Source organism: Salvelinus sp. IW2-2015, linkage group LG23 (genome assembly GCF_002910315.2).
Source record: "Salvelinus sp. IW2-2015 linkage group LG23, ASM291031v2, whole genome shotgun sequence".
In the NCBI taxonomy this organism is placed as follows: Eukaryota; Metazoa; Chordata; class Actinopteri; order Salmoniformes; family Salmonidae; genus Salvelinus; species Salvelinus sp. IW2-2015.
Window position 1 is genome coordinate 6,568,640 of NC_036863.1, and position 19,398 is coordinate 6,588,037.

The window sequence follows — 19,398 nt, forward strand, 5'->3', positions numbered from 1 at the left end:
ATTGAGGAACACCGAAATGTACAGTTGATTTGTCAAAGGACAAACCATCCACAGAGACAAACTGATATCTTTTCGACAGATAAGATCTAAACCAGGCCAGAACTTGTCCGTGTAGACCAATTTGGGTTTCCAACAACAGGAAATTATTATGTGGATTATAATTAATGGACATTTTTGTAGGGGTATATAAATTTTTCATAAGGGACATTTTCAAAGTGGAAATTACAAACTTTAGAAGCTTTTATAAACCTCAAATATACTACAAGCTCTCCTGCAAAAGGGTGATCAAATTAAGATCCTATGTCTGTATTCCCTACATAGTGCACAACTTTTGACCAGAGCCCTATGTGCCCTGATCAAAAGTACACTCTTAGTAACCTAAAAGGATTCTTCGGCTGTCTCCATCGGAGAACCCTTTGAAGAACTATTTTTGGTTCCAGGTAGAATCCTATTGGTTCCAGGTAAAACCCTTTTTGGTTCCAGAAAGAACCCGTTCCAGAGAGGGTTCTACATGGAACCCAAAAGGGTTCTACCTGGAAGCAAAAAGGGTTCTACCTGGAACTAAAAAGGGTTGTCCTATGGGGACAGCCAAAGAACCCTTTGGAACCTTTTTTTCTAAGAGTGTAGTGCACTACATAGGGAATAAGGTACCTTTTGGGACACAGGCAGAGTGAACAGGGTGGTAATTGGCCGTGTGATCAGTTTGTCATGCTCTGTGGTTTGAGCCACCATCCTGATCCGCTCGGCTCTGCCTGGGAAGGGACTGTGTGTCCTGGGAAACCTGATGCTGATGAAGAGGATATTGACCGTGTCCCTCACAAGCACATTGCTGTAAGTAATGAACATGGATCGGAGACCATGTTGAACATTGAAGCCTATAGATTACATAAACTTCCACAAGTCTGAAGGCCAGTTGCCAGCTAGCTATCACAGCAGTTGTCTGACACTAAAGCCTCGTTTACACCTTGCGGTAATATATGAGTTTTATCATCTGATCAATATGAACTACACATTGTATTAAAATGCGTCTCTTAACCGTCCGCATTGTGACCAGATTGTCTGGTGCCTCCCTGTATGCATATTACTTCAAAATAATATGACTGTGTTTATTTTTATTATTAAGACAATGTCTGATGCCATAAATCAATGGTGCTACTAGGAGTGGAGGGAGGATGGTATGGTACAGAGGAATGATGGTTCTGCCTCTATACCTGTCAATCATTTTAGAGGCTGGTATAATGATGATTTAAAAGGTTTGACCATCCAGATCTGTTCACGCTTGATTGACATCCAGACACAATGCGTGCTTGACTACCTCCAAAGGTGGTCGGGAAGATGTGATCACAATCAGATCACATTGTGTCTTTTAATCATCTACACCTATCTGGAAATGTAGACACAATCAGAATGTGGACAAGATCAGGACAAAGGACGCATGTTAGCGCCAGGTATAAACGAGGATTAAGAATGACAATGGCTTAGAGAGGGACAGGGGTGGAGTAGGTGGGGTCATCAGGTAATTGATGAGTGGCAAAGAACCTACGATTCATCAATATTGTTGTAGACTCCTTGACTCCTTCAAAGCACAGTTATATGGGATTATAAAATCAGATAACTTTTTTTGGAAGCCCTGCTTTTGGTCCACCATGTTTCAACCTCCAATTATAACTTAAGAGACAGTGGTGCACCTCCACAACAGAAATAACCTCTGCATGTTCTATTTTTTCCTCTGTTTTGGCATCCCTAGATTGGGAGATTAAATGAATAGCATCTAAAGAGAATCTAGGCACCTTCTTATGGGTATAATTATTTACCCATTCTGTAGCATGTTTTTAAAGACAAGACGCTTCTTGGTAAGTACTTAATTTTCATATTTTATTGTAAAACAAGGGGGAAAGAAAAGTTACATCCCAGGCAACACAATACAATTGATGTCTTGTCCTTACAGTCAATGCTAATTCAAATACATCACTGGTGAGATGGGTCTTGTCTGTGGATAATATGGGGTATAGACACCTGTTCATTACATTTCAGTTCCGATGACGCAACTAAAAAATATTAAAACGTTTCTCTGAATATAAAAAAAAAAAAATGGAATCAAATCATCCATATGCGGCCAAATTGTTACCAACTGTACATCGAAATTGAACAAAGACGAGAGAAAGTTTTTAACAAAATGTTGATAATAGTTTGAATGGAAGATTGAGACACACATTGTCATGGAAAGGTGTGGAGGAAACATTGAAGGAACCATCCCTTCACAGTTTGCGAGTGGACAACAAGAATGATCAGTGGACTTAACAATTGGATGACAAATGATCCGTTTAAACACTCAAACTCAGGTTTTAATGTCTTCTTGGGAAAAATTCACTCACTATAGAAAATACTGATGTAACGTACAGGATTATGCTCACAAAACACATACATCATACAACAGTAATTGCCTTAACAATGAGAATGTGTTGCATAGAGATAAACCAGCACGGATACAGCTAAAAGCCTTTAAGGTTACCTAGGTTACTAAAGATCTTAGAACAGCACACATGTATCCTCTAATTTAGGCATCTTGTGTTGTTGATATTCATTTAAAAGAAAAGTGACATATCTGCTGATTTGAATATACTTAGTTGAGCCTGTATTAATTAAGATCTGATAAGAACTTTGAGTTCTTAAAGGACTGTGCAGCTCTGTTTGAGTTCTTAAAGGACTGTGCAGCTCTGTTTTAGCTTCTTAAAGGACTGTGCCAGCTCGTTTGAGTTCTTAAAGGACTGTGCAGCTCGTTTTGAGTTCTTAAAGGACTGTGCAGCTCTGTTTGAGTTCTTAAAGGACTGTGCAGCTCTGTTTGAGTTCTTAAAGGACTGTGCAGCTCTGTTTTAGTTCTTAAAGGACTGTGCAGCTCTGTTTGAGTTCTTAAAGGACTGTGCAGCTCTGTTTGAGTTCTTAAAGGACTGTTGCAGCTCTGTTTGAGTTCTTAAAGGACTGTGCAGCTCTGTTTGAGTCTTAAAGACTGTGCAGCTCTGTTTTAGTTCTTAAAGGACTGTGCAGCTCTGTTTGAGTTCTTAAAGGACTGTGCAGCTCTGTTTGAGTTCTTAAAGGACTGTGCAGCTCTGTTTGAGTTCTTAAAGGACTGTGCGCTCGTTTTAGTTCTTAAAGGACTGTGCAGCTCTGTTTGAGTTCTAAAGGACTGTGGCAGCTCTGTTTGAGTTCTTAAATGACTGCAGCTCTGTTTTAGGTTCTTAAAGACTGTGCAGCTCTGTTTGAGTTCTTAAAGGACGTGCAGCTCTGTTTGAGTTCTTAAAGGACTGTGCAGCTCTGTTTACAATATGAGATGTAGAAGCAGGTACAGCTTGTTTTTGATTAGCCAGGTCTTAGGGATGGTAACAAAGATGCATGTTTCAGCCAACTATCACCACAGTGCTGATATATTCTTAGTGTTTAGTCAATGTCTCAAATCTCAACAGGGTCTTGAGCTATTATTTTGAGGGGTGGGGGGGCAACTCAAAACCTATTACCACTCACCACATCCTGACTCAACAGAAAAAACGATGTTTATCATTGACTGGTCTGTGCCACTCTTCTGAGCACTACAAATGGCACTCCACAGTTAGAAATGACTCTTGCCTGGTTTCAGACAGAAAGCTACACTGTCTCAATTGGGCTTTGGATCGAAGAAGAATATTGTACAATTTTCAGAGCCGTGCTGTCCAGGTGTCAGGATACCATTTGAAATGTGAAACTGCTCCGCAAAAAGAGCCAAATCCAGAGCCCAAACATCAACAAACAAACAATTTCATGTAACATTCAAATACATACACAGGAAAATGAACAGTTTGGGGTTTTGTACCATAGTTAGGCCTCACCTTAGCAACAGATGTATGTGTTTGGTGGAAATTTGTCCCTGAATATTTATATATTTTATGTTCAAAGTAATTTATAGTGTGACACAGCTGCAAGCTTTTTTTGGTCATTTTATTAGATTTTTTTTTACAAACCATTTCCCTCAAAAACCAGAATACAGGAAATGCATAAAGAAAACTCTACAGTTCATGTTTGAATGTGTTCTAATCTAACTAAGAACAATGTATATCTACAACAGTGTCTCTAATGTCAACATCACACCAAGAGGTTCGGTCTACAGCCAGGGTCTTGGTTAGAGAAAATGTATGCAATGTACAGTATGTGATCCTGTGCACTCGAAGGCCGGGATTCAATCAGAGGCGCGTTGACGACAAGCACATTGTACCAGTGACAATGAACCTTTTAAAGTACATTTTCCTGATGATCGCGGAGGTCACATTTATGGTAAATGCTGCAGATGTCATTCAAGAGGAAATTACCTTGTCGACAATGCACCTTTGATTGCTCTGAAATAACATTAGTGTGATGAGCCTCAACTCTCAGTACATGCATATGGAACACTCAGTCCTGATGAAGCCTTTGGTGGTGACTCGTATGAATTATTCTGAAGTTACTCTGTATTGGTGGCAAGATAGGTACTGCGGTCTGGGTGCCTGATGCTTTTTGATGGTAATTCCTGAAATGTTGTTTTTCCATGACATCTGCAAAATAATTTGGGCTTCGAATTGAGCTTTTTGAATATATATTACACATCTCTGCCTCACTCTTTCTGAAATACACACATTTCTCTCAGTGCAACAGTGGTCTAGGAAACATAATCAAGCCTCTGCTTCTGTGTCAGATTGAGTAAAGTATTAGCAAATATATAAATCACAAACATGAACAACAAATCTGATTATCTCGGTTTATGTATTTTTTGATAGTGTTGTTTTGCTGTAACTAGCTCGTTGCACACAGCACTAGCCAGTAATAATGCAATAGGAAGAGCTATTCTTTAGGGGAAGTTGGATTTCAGTCATGGAGCGTGATGGAACCAAGCTATAGGGCAGAAACAGGATACATAGGACTTACAATACCTCCATGCTGATGAACAAGATCCTTACAATGCTAGACTTAGTAGACAGAGGACTAGGAGGTCACCGGATCAAAACTGGAAGTAGGTTTACTGTGTGAGATTGAGGGGGAAGAGCTGGTATACTGTACCATATCTAGTCTTTGTACAATAACATGTTTTAATGGGTTTTCTACTGTAGGCTATTAGATATCCACTGTTCTTAGCTAATGGATGGAAACGTGGTCTTTTTTGAAAGTAACAGGTTATGACTTATAGGGTACAACATGTGTTTTAAAGTAACCTATATGTGTTGGTCAGGATGAGARCTTTTAGAGAAAGCGTACAATACCATTTCCACAGACAAAGGCAAATAACAGAGAGCAGTGGTTTTGAAAAGGACTGAAAACACATGTATACACTAAAGCCAGACAGACATCTTGTTGTGACTATTTGCAGCACTGGTGAACGACAAACATCTTGAAACCAAAAAGCTTTACTCTAAAAAAGTGAGCATTGTGCATAGTTAATGTTTTCAAAAYGTCATCATTATATCCCTCTCCTGTTACATGTATCTGCAGTGTTACAAGGAAGTGCTATAATGCATAACTCCTCTCAGTTAAGTGCACATAGATCACTGTTGCACTGAAGGGCCTCCCCACGCACCTTCTCCCCGTAAAAATATCACAATAGGATTTTCTTAATATTTTTTTCAATTATAATTTTTTGTGTATTTTTGTTACAATAACCTAGACATGTGTTCCTCTCACTCAGTCCTAGGGTTGAGTCCACTTATGTCCACATATATCTGAAGTGTTTTGGCCTGATCTCTCTTTCTCTCTCTATCTCTCTCTCTCTCTCTCTCTTCCCTATTTCTCATACCTCTCCCACCCACACCACTGTGTTCCCTCTCTTGATGTCTGACACCTCGCAGTGGGGCGTCTTCTGTTTGCCGTTCAACACAAAGAGGGATTCCGCTGAGGGTGTGACCAGGTACTGGCCAAACAGTCCGCTGGACACCACCACTCTGTTGGGCCCCCCCCAGGGCCAGGTGTGGGGTGACAGGGGCTCCTTGAGGCTCTTGAGGACCTCGCTGTGGCCTGACGCCAGGTCAGAGAAAACCAGGTCCATGCCTGAGCCAGAGGCAGCTACCACCGTGTACTGATTGGACTCAGTGAAGGAAGGCTGGAAGACCAGGTCGGACACGAGGAGCGAGGTGTCCAATTCCCGGCTCAGACCCAGCACCCCCTGGAAGGACACTGTCTGAACTCTGACCTTGCCGCGCTGCTGGTCCGGGGTAACGATGTAGCGGCCGTTCGGGGACACGTAGGGCTGGCCCGTGATGTTGAGGTTGGGCCCAATGACGGTGTCGGTGACACTGTCGATCAGGAGCTGTGGCTGGGCTGACGAGGGGTCCCTGCTCTGAGACTGGCACTGGATGAAGTAGAATCCACTCAAGTGTGTGTAAGCCATGCTGACGGGCACACAGCTGTAGGTCTTCAGGCTGATGGTTTTGACTCGGTGGAAGGTCTCTAAGTCAATCTTATGCACCGCGGGTTCAGATTTGAGGAAGACGAAGCCAAACCTAAGATGACAAAGTTCAAGGGAAAGGTTAATGGTGATTACAGTGCGGTGAGGATTCTCATTAAAATTCTAATATGCTCTTTTCTCCTCTACTTGAGAGGGATTGCGATGATGAGGTGGTGAGTTCACCACCGGTGTTTAAGGTTAGCGGGACATCCGTACCTGACGTGAGTGATGATGAGGTTGGTTGGAGGGATGAAGAAGTCATCAACCCTCTGGAAGGGGGTGCGGATGGTGTGGTGCACCTCTCCAACACTGGCCTGGGGAATCACCTGGAACAGAGCAAAGAAGAACATGAGAAAAGGAAATATACAAATACAAGTATCACCTACCCAGCCAGAGAACAGTAAGAGAAAGCATGGGTCGGAAACTGTACTGAAACATAACAGCAAAACAGTCAGATGTTAATGTTGCCGTATATCCTATTGCAGATAAGGATCTACATAGAGCAGTATAGTTAGGCTTATGCAATATGGCCTCACCTCAACCTGATAGAGGATTGTATTGGGTAATTGTTGCTTTAGGAGAGACACAGACAAAGCTGCTATCTCACAAGTCAAAGGCATCGGTCTGACAAATCCCATTTCTCATTGGACGATCTATCCATCCACTCTCTTTGCCCCCCCCCCCCCCCCCCCCCCCCAGTACGTACATGACACATGCTTCATCAGGTACTCTACATTATCAGGTCACTGTCAAGGACAGTGACACATAGACAGATAGTGACACATTCAATACCGCCTTGCACACTCTTGCCTGCATCTAGCTTATCTAGGGTGTAATCATTAGTCCAACAGTTGCAAACGAGAGTTTCCATTGGACAAATTCAGTTATTTTTTTTCAGTTTCGTTTGCTTCCGTTTAAGAAATGTTTTTCAACAGAATCAGCAGAATGAATACACCTCTGATCATGCATAAACACAGATCACTTTCATAGCAGCCACGTTGTATTACTTCTAGCCTCTATGCTCTCCTCCCCTCACCTTTTCCCTTCATTCATGGACTTCAATGAACAACACATCAGCTGTATGTGACCAGGTGAAAAAAMCTTTCCAAGCCAAACCATGTCATACCGCTACACACAGCCTACATCGTTGTCACCATATTAGCTAAAGTAACGTCATAGTCAACATAGCTAATAGAACTAATGCATTAGTAAACCCACTACAATCATGCAGTAATATTATAGAGTATAGTCAGTAAGCAGTTACAGCGGTGGGCCCAGGTGGCAATAAATTAATAAAACCAAAAGCTTATTTTGACTTGGAAGAGTTCTAGTGTTGGTTTGGATAGTCATAGCCAGCTAGCTAGCATACCATCCCTCTGTTTGAGCCYGGTGTTTGAGTAACTAAAGTAGTGAGCTGCATTTACTAGTAAGTGAAAACTGAAAGTTAAAAAAATTACTCGCTCTCTCTCTCTCTTGCTTCTTCATTTTTGAAGAAATTAATTTGTTGAAAACTGTTCAACTATTGTCTTTCTCTCACTTTGAGTCAACTACTCACCACATTTTATGCACTGCAGTGCTAGCTAGCTGTAGCTCACGCTTTCAGTACTAGATTTGTTCTCTGATCTTTGGTTGGGTGGACAACATGTCAGTTCATGCTGCAAGAGCTCTGATAGGTTGGAGGATGTCCTGCGGAAGTTGTCATAATTACTGTGTAAGTCTATGGTACCTGTGTGTCTGTACATAAGGTGTTTTTTAAAATCAAATTTTACTGCTTGTGTTGTGTGCCAGTAGTTTAGACAGACAGCTCGGTGCATTCAACATGTCAATACCTCTCATAAATACAAGTAGTGATGAAGTCAATCTCTCCTCCATTTTGAGCCAGGAGAGATTGACATTCATATTATTCATATTAGCTCTCTGTGTACATCCAAGGTCCAGCCGTGCTGCCCTGTTCTGAGCCAATTGCAATTTTCCTAATTCSTTTTTTTGTGGCACTTGACCACAYGACTGAACATTAGTCAAGGTGCGACAAAACTAGGGCCTGTAGGACCTGCCTTGTTGATAGTGTTGCATTGAAGTCAATGTACCAAGAGGAGGATGGCTACACCATGGTGCTACCCTACAGAGTGCTGCTGAGGCTACTGTAGACCTTCGTTGCAAAACACTGTGTTTTAATTAATTCTTTGGTGACATTTGAATACATTTAGTATAATTTTATMTAAAAAGGATATATTTTTCAATGTTTTAAAAAATGTCATTTTATGAAATTTACTGAGGAGGATGGTCCTCCCCTTCCTCCTCAGAGGAGCCTCCACTGATAGATACTAATCTGAAGTCTGTGCCATCCTCACTAAAGCGCTAACACCATCACATTGTCAGTGGTGGGCCAGATTTAGGATTTTGCTGTCTTCTTGTGAGTGAACTACTCGCAGAGAAAATAACACAAGTTTAATGCGGCTCCCTTTGTCACCGCAGTCTACATAGCTACAGAGCCCCTCATATCAGCTCTGCTCATAACCGACTTTTAAAAACAGATACCCCTTGTACTTCTAACCCCTACAGGGTTTGAAGAGAAACCTTGTTAAAAAAAGGGCATTAGAATTGTTACATTGTTACAAAGGTCCAGAGTTAATGATCGGACTCATACATAATATTACTCATGTCTAATCAGGAAGTAATGCTCTCACACGCTCAGGGTGTTCGGAAACTCATACCATCACCCTGTCATCGCTCATCCTAATGGATCATACCGTGTTACACAGTGTTACTGTGTTTTTACCTCAGCTGTTATTTTCTCTACTGTATTACTCCTACTGTACTTTAATACCTGAAGGGGAATTGGTTTGTACTGACTGAGTGGCTTTTATATTGAACTGCACTCATTTCAAGGCAGACTGGTGAATCCCAATGCTATTAAGAAATGCTTTATCTCCTATAGGTCCCCACTTTAATATGAATATTACACTGTAGTATAAGGGTGAAGTAATGTGAAATGGGATCTTAAATCAAATCAAATACAATAAAATGTTATTTGTCACATATTTCGTAAAACACCAGGTGTAGACTAACAGTGAAATTCTTACTTACGGGCCCTTCCCAACAATGCATAGAGAATAATAATAACAGGAGGAATAAATACACAATGAGTAATGATGACTTGGCTATATACTCTGGGTACCAGTACCGAGTCAATGTTAGGGGTACGAGGTAATTGAGGTAGATATGTACATATAGGTWGGGAAAAGTGACTAGGCAACAGGATAGATAGTAAACAGTAGCAGAAGCGTATGTGATGAGTCAAAAGAGTTAGCGCAAAAAGGATCAATTGAGATTGTCCTGGTAGCTATTTGGTTAACCATTTAGCAGTCTTACAGTATGGCTTGGGGGTAGAAGCTGTTCAGGGTCCTGTTGGTTTCAGACTTGGTGCATCGGTACCACTTGCYGTTCAGTAGCAGAGAGAACAGTCTATGCCTTGGGTGGCTGGAGTCTGCCAATTTTTAGGGCCTTCACTGACACCGCCTGGTATAGAGGTCATGGATGGCAGGGAGCTCGTCCCCAGTGATGTACTGAGCATTACGCACTACCCTCTGTAGCGCCTTGTGGTCGGATGCCAAGCAGTTGCCATACCAAGTGGGGATGCAGCCAGTCAAGATGCTCTCAATGGTGCAGCTATATAACTTTTTGAGGATCTGAGGGCCCATACCAAGCTTTTCAGCCTCCGGAGGGGGAAGAGGCATTGTTGCGCCTTCTTCACAGCTGTGTTGGTGTGTGTGGACCATGTGAATTCCTTAATGATGTGGACACCGAGGAACTTGAAGCTCTCGACCCGCTCGACTACAGCCCTGTCGATGTAGATTGGGGCGTGCTCGGCCCTCCATTTCCTGTAGTCCACGATCAGCTCCTTTGTCTTGCTGACGTTGAGGGAGAGGTGTTGTCCTGGCACCACACTATCAGGTCAATAACTTCCTTCYTATAGGCTGTCTCATCATCATCAGTGATCAGGCCTACTGTAGTCGTGTCGTCAGCAATCTTAATAACGCAGTCGTGGATGAACAAGGAGTACAGAAAGGAACTAATCATGCACCCCTGAGGGGCCCCCGTGTTGAGGGTCAGCGTGGTGRATGTGTTATTGCCTACCATCACCACCTGAGGGCGGCCCGTTAAGAAGTCCAGGATTCAGTTGCAGAGGGAAGCGTTCAGTCCCAGGGTCCTGAGGTTAGTGATGAACTTGGTGGGCACTATGGTGTTGAACGCTGAGCTGTAGTCAATGAACAGCATGAACAGCGTGAACAGTATTCCTACATAGGTGTTCCTCTTGTCCAGGTGGGAGAGGGAAATGTAGAGTAATGAGATTGCATCATCTGTGGATCTGTTGGGTCGGTATGCGAATTGCAGTGGGTCCAGGGTGTCTGAGATGATGGTGTTGATGTGAGCCATGACCAGCCTTTCAAAGCATTTCATGGCTACAGATGTGAGTGCTACGGGGCAATAGTCATTTAGACAGGTTACCTTGGCATTCGTGGGTACATGGACTTTGCTTGGCTACTTGAAATATGTAGCTATTACAGACTGCTACAGTTATGATGTGTATATAGTGCTTTTTCTATTGTTGTTTTTATTACTATTAAAAAAAAAATAATAATAATTTGTCCTGCATGTTGGCTGATATTTTCACTGTACCCTGCAATCACACCTGCAACTCTGTACATGTGACTATTAAACACTCTGAATCTGGTTGGGTCAGGGAGAGGTTGAAAATGTCAGTGAAGACACTTGTCAGCTAGTCAGTGCATGCTCTGAGTACGCGTCCTGGTAATCTGTGTGGCCCAGCGGCCTTTTGAATGTTAACCTGTATAAAGGTCTTACTCACATCTTCTATGGAGAGCGAGATAACACAGTCGTCCAGAACAGCTGGTGCTCTCATGCAAGGCTTAATGTTGCTTGCCTCGAAAGCGAGAATAGAAGGCATTTAGCTCATCTGGTAGGCTCGCATCACTGGGCAGCTCATGGCTGGGTTTCCCTTTGTAATCCGTGATCTTGCCACTGTAATATGTTGTAAGCTCATGTCGCCATGTTTCTAAACCCTAGTGTTAGCATACCCCACATTCTCTTTCACCTCTGCATCATTTGCTGTCTCTGAATAGCCAGGATCGGCACGTGCATACATCGACAGTGAGACCAGTCTGAGAGTAAGAAAGGTCACTGTGGGGACGACGTCGTCGTCGATGCACTTATTAATGAAGCTGGTGACTTATGTGGTAAACTCCTCAATGTGGTAAACTCCTCAATGTCATCAGATGAATCCTGTCTGGTCTGCATTTAAGCTACACTCTCTTAAGCTACATCCTCACCTCTCAGCATCCCTGCTCCTTCATTAATCTTATCTAATGGATTGTCAATCTCACTCATGTTTGCTTAGAGATATTGAGCAATTAAAAAAGGAGGTGTTTGACATTTTGAATTGCCTCCAGTGGAGACAGCAGGACTGTTGATGCTCACGTCAATTTCTTGCATTCCAAATAATAATGACATTATCAAGCCATTTATTTGTGGTGCGATCCATATGCCTTACAGCCAGTTATGCAGATTGCCTGAAATTGCATTCTAGACTGAATGATTCAAGCTTCGTTTTGTAATTATTCATTACTATTGAGCGACTACAGAACACCAGGCATGTTTTAGTAGTTCTGACAATTCACCTGAACACTTCTGCAGAGCAGTTTGAGACTATACAACAATTTGAAGAATTAATTAAATGAGCAGAAAATCACCTTGTTTGAGATAGCAATGCTGTTTTTAAAAGGCACTTTTCTATCTCTTTCTTTGGGACCCATTGCATCCCGCTTGGACAGGGGAGTGAGAACACATTAGGATTTCACAATGAGCCCAAACTGACAAGCGTTCCATTCTCTCCCTTGCTAATAAGACTGTTTCCTCCTCTCCACCTACCGACTACTGACAAACAGAATGTTCTCACAACATTTTAATAGGATAACAACCTCCAAAGGAAGAGGAAAATAACAATAAACATGTTGTGTCTGTTGCAAAATGACAAAGTAATCCCTTGACAGTTGTAGTATATGGAGCTGTGTTGCTGTCCTCTATTACCTCAACCCTATAAACACTATGATGGCTCTTCCAGAAGCATAAGCCAGCTCTGAGCTCAGGGCTCCCATTGGCCAAACCTCCTGTGGGCCTGAAACACATCCACACCTGTGATCATCCCTCACGTGTGAAGTCTCCAACACATCCTCTCCAAAGGGACTGGATCACATGCCTACAGTGTGAAGTCTCCAACACATCCTCTCCAAAGGGACTGGATCACAATGCCTACAGTGTGAAGTCTCCAACACATCCTCTCCAAAGGGACTGGATCACATGTCCTACAGTGTGAAGTCTCCAACACATCCTCTCCAAAGGGACTGGATCACATGCCTACAGTGTGAAGTCTCCAACACATCCTCTCCAAAGGGACTGGATCACATGCCTACAGTGTGAAGTCTCCAACACATCCTCTCCAAAGGACTGGATCACATGCCTACAGTGTGAAGTCTCCAACACATCCTCTCCAAAGGGACTGGATCACATGCCTACAGTGTGAAGTCTCCAACACATCCTCTCCAAAGGACTGGATCACATGCCTACAGTGTGAAGTCTCCAACACATCCTCTCCAAAGGGACTGGATCACATGCCTACAGTGTGAAGTCTCCAACACATCCTCTCCAAAGGGACTGGATCACATGCCTACAGTGTGAAGTCTCCAACACATCCTCCAAAGGACTGGATCCACATCCTACAGTGTGAATCTCACACTCTCTCCAAAGGGACTGGATCACAGCCTACAGTGTGAAGTCTCCAACACATCCTCTCCAAAGGGACTGGATCACATGCCTACAGTGTGAAGTCTCCAACACATCCTCTCCAAAGGGACTGGATCACATGCCTACAGTGTGAAGTCTCCAACACATCCTCTCCAAAGGGACTGGATCACATGCCTACAGTGTGAAGTCTCCAAACAATCCTCTCCAAAGGGACTGGATCACATGCCTACAGTGTGAAGTCTCCAACACATCCTCTCCAAAGGGACTGGATCACATGCCTACAGTGTGAAGTCTCCAACACATCCTCTCCAAAGGGACTGGATCACATGCCTACAATGTGAAGTCTCCAACACATCTCTCCAAGGGACTGGATCACACGCCTACAGTGCCACAGCTGTGAATTTCAGTTTGCTGACTGGTAAATATTGCTAAAACATACATATATTAAATACTCACACAAACAAATACTCACTTATACACACGTACGCATAGACACGCGAATGGACCAAGATAGAGTCACACACTCACCTGCACACACCACACACCAATAACTCCTTACCTGTAAGGTTGGGTGGGACTTCTCCATGCTGCCCCAGCTTAGAACCCAGACCTGGTCATGTGACTTGTCATAGAGCAGCTTCACCGGGAAAGGGTCTGTCTCTACCGCCTGAAGAGAGAGAGAGAGAACGATCTGAGAGACAAGGCAAGAAAGGCCTTTTATGCCATCAAAAGGAACATACAATTCAACATACCAATTAGGATCTGGCTAAAAATACTTGAATCAGTTATAGAACCCATTGCCCTTTTTGGTTGTGAGGTCTGTGGTCCGCTCACCAACCAAGAATTCACAAAATGGGAAAAACACCAAATTGAGACTCGGAATTCAGAATTTTGCAAAAATATCCTCAGTGTACAATGTAAAACACCAAATAATGCATGAAGAGTAGAATTAGGCCGATACCTGCAGATGATCAAAATCCAGAAAAGAGCTGTTCAATTCTACAACCACCTAAAAGGAAGCGATTCCCAAACCTTCAATAACAAAGCCATCACCTACAGAGAGATGAATCTGGAGAATAGCTCCCTAAGCAAGCTGTTCACAAACACAAACAGAGCCCCGGGACAGCAACACAATTAGACCCAACCAAATCATTAGTAAACAAAAAGATAATAACTTAACAAAATTAACAAAAACAGGAGCAAACTAGAATGCTATTTGGCCCTAAACAGAGATKACACAGTGGCAGAATACCTGACCACTGTGACTGACCCAAACTTAAGGAAAGCTTTGACTATGTACAGAGTCAGTGAGCATAGCCTTGCTATTGAGAAAGGTCGCTGTAGGCAGACCTGGCTTTCAAGAAGAAACAGGCTATGTGCACGCTGCCCACAAAATGAGGTGGAAACTGAGCTGCACTTCCTAACCTCCTGCCAAATGTGTGACCATATTAGAGACACATATTTCCCTTAGATTACACAGACCCACAAAGAATTGATAAACTCCCATATCTATTGGATGAAATACCACAGTGTGCAATCACAGCAGCAAGATTTGTGACCTGTTGCCACAAGAAAAGGGCAACCASTGAAGAACAAACACCACTGTAAATACAAATACAAAATATTTTTGTTTATTTATTTTCCCTTTTGTACTTTAACTATTTGCACATCATTACAACACTGTATATATACATAATATGACATTTGAAATGTCTTTATTATTTTGGAACTTGTGAGTGTAAAATTGACTGTTGTTTATTGTTTATTGTTTATTTCACTTGCTTTGGCAATGTAAACATATGTTTCCTATGCCAATAAAGCCCCTTTAATTGAATTGAGAGAGAGAGAGAGAACCGGGAAAGAGAGAGACATTTATTTTACCCTTATTTTCCCAGGTAAGTTGACTGAGAAGACATTGTTATTTATAGCAACGACCTGGAGAATAGTTACAGGGGAGAGGAGGGGGGAACGAAAGAAAGAAGAGAGAGACACACAGATGGGGACTCAACACTGGGTCGGGTGCATTGTCAACAGGGAGGAATAACACAAACAATGAACCGCTCCCATGGCCATGCAGCGTGCCATACGACGACCCCCCTCCCTTCCCCAATCGCAACCCCAGTGAAACATGACAGAGGCATGGGTTCAGTAATGGGAGGTCAGCCTATTTATTTTCAACTGGTGAGGTATGTGTGGAAAGCCCTCCCGCTGCCAGACCCTCAGAGAATGGCGGGGCTCTGACCGTCATGCTGTCACTCACATGTCAGAGGAGGGTGGAGGGAGGGGTCATTGTACCAAACAATGAGACTTACAGGCAACTCATCCCAGCATACGTATACTTCTAGTTTGTTATAGACACAACACTCATTCACTATCATGTCACTGTTTTTTAACAGCCATTTTTTTCAGCCTTTCTCCTGCTAAATAGTTCTACAACTACAACTTCATTCTTCATGGTGCTCCCGAGTGGCKCAGAGGTCTAAGGCACTGCATCTCAGTGCTTGAGGCATCACTACAGACACCCTGGTTCGAATCCAGGCTGTATCACAACCGGCCGTGATTGGGAGTCCCATGGTGCGGCGCTCATTTGGCCCAGTGTCGTCCGGGTTTGGCCAGTGTAGGCCGTCATTGTAAATAAAAATCTGTTCTTAACTGACTTGCCTAGTTAAATAAAGGTAAAATAARTATTGTTCATTATCTTTTATCATGCAGCGTGACAGCAAATGAAAATGACTATTTTGTAACGGTTAGCTAGGTGTTGTTGTTAAGGAAATACATGATCAGAATAAGGGTGTTATTTTTCACTCTTTAAAAAAGGCCTTCCTGAAACGTCTGTGTCGACTGGAGATGGTTGAGAGGGATGGAGGGAGGGAAAGGGAGGTAGAAAGAGATGGAGGGAAAGGGAGGTAGAGAGAGATGGCGGGAGGTAGAGAGAGATAGAGGGCGGGAGAAGTGGGTAGAGAGAAAGGCATGATGTGCCCTCACACACACCAGTGAGGGTATGGAGAAGTGTGGCAGAGCTTGGCGATTGAGAGGAAAACACCAGCTTCTCTATTTTCAGCACTCTTCTTCACCCTCCACTCCCCCCTCTCTCTCTCTGCTCCCTCTCTTTCCCCCTCTTTGCTCTCTCTCTCCCTCTCTTTGCTCCCTCTCTCCCTCTCTTTGCTCTCTCTCTCTCCCTCTCTTTGCACTCTTTCTTTCTTTCTCTATCTGTTTTCACTCTCTCTCCCTCTCTCTTCTTGTGGTAAAAATAATGACTTTCATTCAAGCCATCATCCCACTGTTGGTGAAAGCTTCGGGGGACGGCCCTCTAAACGGCTTATAGAGAAGATTAATAAAACCAACCAACCTGCACCACTTTCTGGGCCTGGGTGTCGATGACCAGCAGGCGTTTTTGAAGGGGTTGGGTGACGTAGATGTACTTATCCCTCACACTGACCGCTGAGGACCACGAACAGTGCTGACGGGACACACCTTCACTTTTAGGGCACATTTCCTCCTGGAGAAAGAACGGGATGGAGGGAGAGAAAGAAGGAATGAAGAAGAAGGTGAATCCACAGTTAATCACTCCACACACAGGACCATATTCGAAGAGTGGCCCCCTCTCTCTCATGCATACGGCAGAGAAAATGCTGTTTACAGCAGCAATGGGCTAACACATGACTTATTGAGTTTGTATCGATCTGTAATACAATTACAGCAACCAGTAAAACTTCAATCCCTCAGAGAAACAAGCCACTTTTATCAACTAAAGCCCATTGCTTTGGGAGAGTGATGTTCTCTAGTATATTACAGACGTGCAGGGTTACTGTGAGCTATTGACCTGGGGTCTTTGACTAATGGACATGAGTAATCCTATAACATTTAGTGAACGGAGGGCACAGTTACTAGCAATGGATTGTAGTGGAGTGGGGGGGATGTGTGTACCTCTGTATATCTGTAAGAGTGAGGCTTTTTCCATATGTATTGGTAGTACATCTTCAATATCATCTCAAGTCATAAAAAGTCCCAAAACACCTGCATCATTATCTTCTACAGCCAGTACATAGATTGACAGGAGGACTCACATAGCTGGCCACGATCCTCTCTGTGTGTTCAATGTGTTTACGTATCTCACACTCGCTGGGCTGCAGCACGGTGATGCCCTCATCAGAGAACACATAGAACATGTTTCCCACGCTCAAACCTGGAGAGTTAGGAAATCAAAAGAGCTTCTGCTGACGTTCTCACATTCAAAAGCCTTACAGAGAATACACAGACCCTGTTAGCAGCACCTGAACTAGTCAATGACTGATGGAGTTGTCAGGCATTTTCACTGCAGAGTCAGTGACTGTGAACAACATGTCTAGCGAGTTCATTGTGAGACGCCTTTTGAAACTTGATGGACGCTATGATCTCGAGAACATTTTGCAGGCCTGACACCTGACTCTAAACAACAGCTGGTAATTAGACAACAGATTGATGCTTACAGGGACAAGGACATGCAGCAAGGCTGTTTATGCTGTGGAAAAGCATATTGTGTTGGAATGGCAGGTCACATTGTATAGGATAACCAGATACAATCAAAACCTTGAGTGCTGCTGACACGGTCATGATGGGACATTACGGCTGGTGATACTGTCTGTGCACAATCAGTATCAGGGCTGGACAAGATTCAAACAATGGTTCTATCTGCTCTCTAATCAGCCGTAGTTATTCTCATACACATGTGTGGTGTCACAACTAGAATATAGTGGAAGAGTTATGTGTGCTGACGTGGTCCAGCCCAGTATAAAAACTGTTTGCATTTGTGTTATATTTTCATGGTCAAGTCTTGTGAAATAACGTTTTCAGCAAGAAAATATACACATAATGAATATACAAAATTAACATATTCACAGTACAAAACATAGACATTCAGAGGAATGTTGGTCCATTGTAGAAGTGAATTGAAAAGAAAAGAAACAAATGGTACAAAGTGTTATACAACGGTATATTTCAGTACCTTCCTCCCGCCACAGTATGTTAGCAACTGCAGCATCAGAATGACAGAAGAGAGAGGGAAAGAGGGAGGGAAAGAGAGAGGGAAAGAGAGAGGGAAAGAGGGAGGGAAAGAGAGAGGGAAAGAGAGAGGGAAAGAGAGAGGGAAAGAGAGAGGGAAAGAGAGAGGGAAAGAGAGAGGGAAAGAGAGAGGGAAAGAGAGAGGGAAAGAGAGAGGGAAAGAGAGAGGGAAAGAGAGAGGGAGAAAGGGAAAGAGGGCGGGCAGGAGAGAGAGAGAGAGATACCATGTCATATCAAGTCATTTAAAAAAAAGTGGGACAGAACACATTTAGCAAGAGTGATTCTTTACAGACGCAGAAATACTTCAATTAACACAATAACATAAATGTTTCCTTGTTGTTTTATTGCATTTGACACAATCTAAACCGAAAGGCTGTAAAAAAAAATGTCACTCACATTGTTTTCTTTTATACAGAAAGATACCATAGAATAAAGCGTAAGCTTTTTGTTAATTGTATGCCAATATACTGTAACATTGTGCTAATTACTGTATACATTTTCATTGCCAAAAATACCTTGTTAAAATCGCGGAGGCATTCTTCCATGTTCTACTTGAAGTAAACTCTCAGTCACTTACGTGTCTTTCTAGCTGAGTCCTCCACAAACAGAGACGATATGTCCTCGTCCACCCCCACCTCGTTCTTCGCAATGCAGGTGTAGGCTCCTGTGTCCTCATAGCGTACGCTGCCAATGTGGAGCTCRCTCCCATTCGCTGTTACAGAGGAGTCTCAGCTAAGCCACATGTTTCTACACCGGTACACATTTTCCATGGCTGTAACATCCTCCCACCTAGCAATACACTCACTGTGTTTTTCTAAATGAATGAACAAAGCTAATCTAAGTAGCCAACTAACTATGTACCCACGTCTCACTAACACAAGCCATTGAAGCCTGAACCCTTGTGATGACAACACAACAACCCTTCCTCAAAATATCCTTTGACTGAATCCTCTCTGTTCTGTTCCCAGAGATCTGGTGTCAGGGGAAGGTGATATATCTCAGGACACAGTGAGTGCTATCATCAGAGAGAGGCAGCGCTCTGACAGTACAACTAGAGTGTGTGTGTGTGTGTGTGTGTGTGTGTGTGTGTGTGTGTG

General features: G+C 43.0%; 1 protein-coding gene across 1 annotated transcript in view; it reads right to left on the bottom strand.

Moving 5' to 3' along the window:
* Nucleotides 1-1,854: 1,854 nt before the first annotated feature.
* Nucleotides 1,855-19,398, bottom strand: part of LOC111950477 (follistatin-related protein 4-like) — a 158,841-nt gene continuing 141,297 nt past the window's right edge. The window contains exons 8-14 of the mRNA XM_070434293.1: nucleotides 18,879-19,013; nucleotides 18,246-18,272; nucleotides 17,329-17,447; nucleotides 16,611-16,760; nucleotides 13,821-13,928; nucleotides 6,656-6,765; nucleotides 1,855-6,494 (exon numbers count right to left, since the gene is read on the bottom strand). Coding sequence (XP_070290394.1) covers nucleotides 5,786-6,494; nucleotides 6,656-6,765; nucleotides 13,821-13,928; nucleotides 16,611-16,760; nucleotides 17,329-17,447; nucleotides 18,246-18,272; nucleotides 18,879-19,013 — 1,358 coding nt within the window. The 3' untranslated portion in view covers nucleotides 1,855-5,785. The remainder of the gene's footprint in view (nucleotides 6,495-6,655; nucleotides 6,766-13,820; nucleotides 13,929-16,610; nucleotides 16,761-17,328; nucleotides 17,448-18,245; nucleotides 18,273-18,878; nucleotides 19,014-19,398) is intronic.